We start from the raw sequence: 2,050 nt of genomic DNA, 5'->3' as shown, positions 1-2,050 counted from the left end.
CTGAGAAAATGAGATAATTAAGTAAAACACTTAGTGGATTGGCTAGCATTCCATAAATGTTAGATGTGATGACGATATGATGATGGCGGTAACTGAGTGAAGGGGCCACGTAAGCAATCTTGGCAGGAATAAGTAAGTGGTAACCCACATAATGAGAGAGAGAATAGAGGGAACAATCTGGTCAAAAAGAGGTTATTTGCTATTTCTTGATGACTTTCAAATTCATCTCCATTTGTCTTATGTACTTCCAAGTGCAAATTACTATTAGTTTGGGTAATATTTTTTTCTATAGAAGGTGATAAATCAATGAACAGCTCTCTCTTAAATTCATTGCTGAAAGTTTTAAATTTATGTTATATTGTAATCAAGATAAAGAACAGGTTTACCAGAGGGTGAAGGATAAACAAAATTTTTTTAAATGATCCCAAATGGAAGAAAATATGAACTTGAAATCATATTCAAACAGAGTAGGACATGAGAGATGTGAGAGGGAGAAAGGAAGGAGGAAAAAAAAAATCAGTGAATAAATCCAATGAATCATGTTGAGAAGTGGTGGTTCTCCATTCACATATGTTTACATTTTTGGAGGGTTTCTCCCCTACATTTCTCCCAATTTTCAACCTGAGGAAGAATGATGACATTTACATCTGAAGAGTATTCTCCTCAGTGTTTTCTGCATGGTAATCTTTACCTCCTTATTCCTCAAGCTGTAGATCAGGGGGTTCAGCATGGGGATCACTGTGGTGTAGAACACGGAGGCCACATTCTCCTTGGCCACAGAACTGGCCGTGGAGGGTTTTAAGTACATGAACGCTGTAGATCCATAGAACATTCCCACAGCTGCAAGGTGAGAGCTGCAGGTGCTGAAGGCTTTGGACCTTCCCTGTGTGGTGCTGATGTGGAGGATGCTGGAGAGGATGAAGACGTAGGAAACAAGGACTGTTAAGCTGGTGACTGTGATGTTGAATCCAGCCAAAAAGAACACTGTCATCTCAATATGATAGGTGCTAGAGCAGGAGAGCTTTATGAGAGGGAGGATGTCACAGAAGTAATGGCTGATGAGGAGCTCACAGTAGGACAGTTTTAACATCAGGCCAGTCTCTATTGTTGCACCAATAAATCCCATGGCATGGACCACAGACACCAGCAGGGAACACACTTGAGGAGACATGATGACATGGTAGAGCAACGGGCTGCAGATGGCGACATAGCGGTCATAGGCCATCACTGTCAACATGTAACACTCACCAATGACAAACACAAGGAAGAAGTAGAGCTGTGACATGCACCCCGCATAGGAGATGACGTTCTTCTCTGACACAAAGTTCACCAGCATTTTCGGGGTAATGACAGAGGAGTAGCAGAGATCCACAAGGGACAGATTGCTGAGGAAGTAGTACATGGGGGTGTGAAGCTGAGCATTCAGACAAATCAGCGTGAACATGCCCAGGTTCCCTATGATGGTGACCAAGTAGATCCCAAGGAAGAGGAGGAAGAGGGGGAGCTGGAGCTCTGGCCGATTTGTCAATCCCCTGAGAATAAACTCGGTCACTGTAGAGTGATTTTCAGCAGCCATTCCCCTGTGATTGGGAGCCCTGTGGGGATGGGAGAGAAGAGCCCATGAAAGGCTATACATGAGTTTTTCTGATGAGGCTAGTCACCAGCATCCATCCTGAGTAATGGTCTTAACGCTTTCTGGGTTGTCTCCTTACTCAATGTTTTCTAGGATTCAAACAATTTTGCCATGGTTTAGAGGACACGAAAATGACAAAAAAGGGGTTACCCCTAGAGATTTTACCACTTTTATGTTCCTCAAGTACCATGGTAATTATTACAAGTATGTTTTATTTATGGGTTTTGAGGTGAGTTTTGCCCCAGAAAGAGAATTTCGCTTGTCATTGATGAGATCACAAAATATTACCCATAAAATGAAAACATGTTGCTAATTTATCTCAAATCCAGGTAATATGAGATGGTAAAGCTCTACCAATTACTGAGTGATGAAATTCAATCTCCACATTTGAGAAATAAATGGAGTTATTTTACCAAT

At 41.7% G+C, this 2,050-nt stretch overlaps 1 protein-coding gene across 1 annotated transcript; it reads right to left on the bottom strand.

Annotated features, from left to right (window-relative positions):
* Window positions 1-616: 616 nt before the first annotated feature.
* On the bottom strand, window positions 617-1,636 carry LOC124505402 (olfactory receptor 151-like). Its single transcript, XM_047071353.1, has one exon. The coding sequence runs from the start codon at window positions 1,634-1,636 to the stop codon at window positions 617-619; it is 1,020 nt and encodes a 339-aa protein (XP_046927309.1).
* Between the last annotated feature and the right edge of the window lie 414 nt (window positions 1,637-2,050).

This window comes from Lynx rufus, unplaced genomic scaffold, assembly GCF_022079265.1.
Source record: "Lynx rufus isolate CCGP_SWC_20201006 ecotype Redwood Valley unplaced genomic scaffold, mLynRuf1.p SCAF_9, whole genome shotgun sequence".
Lineage (NCBI taxonomy): Eukaryota > Metazoa > Chordata > Mammalia > Carnivora > Felidae > Lynx > Lynx rufus.
Note: the sequence above shows the minus strand (reverse complement) of the source record. Positions and strands in the feature narration are given on the sequence as shown.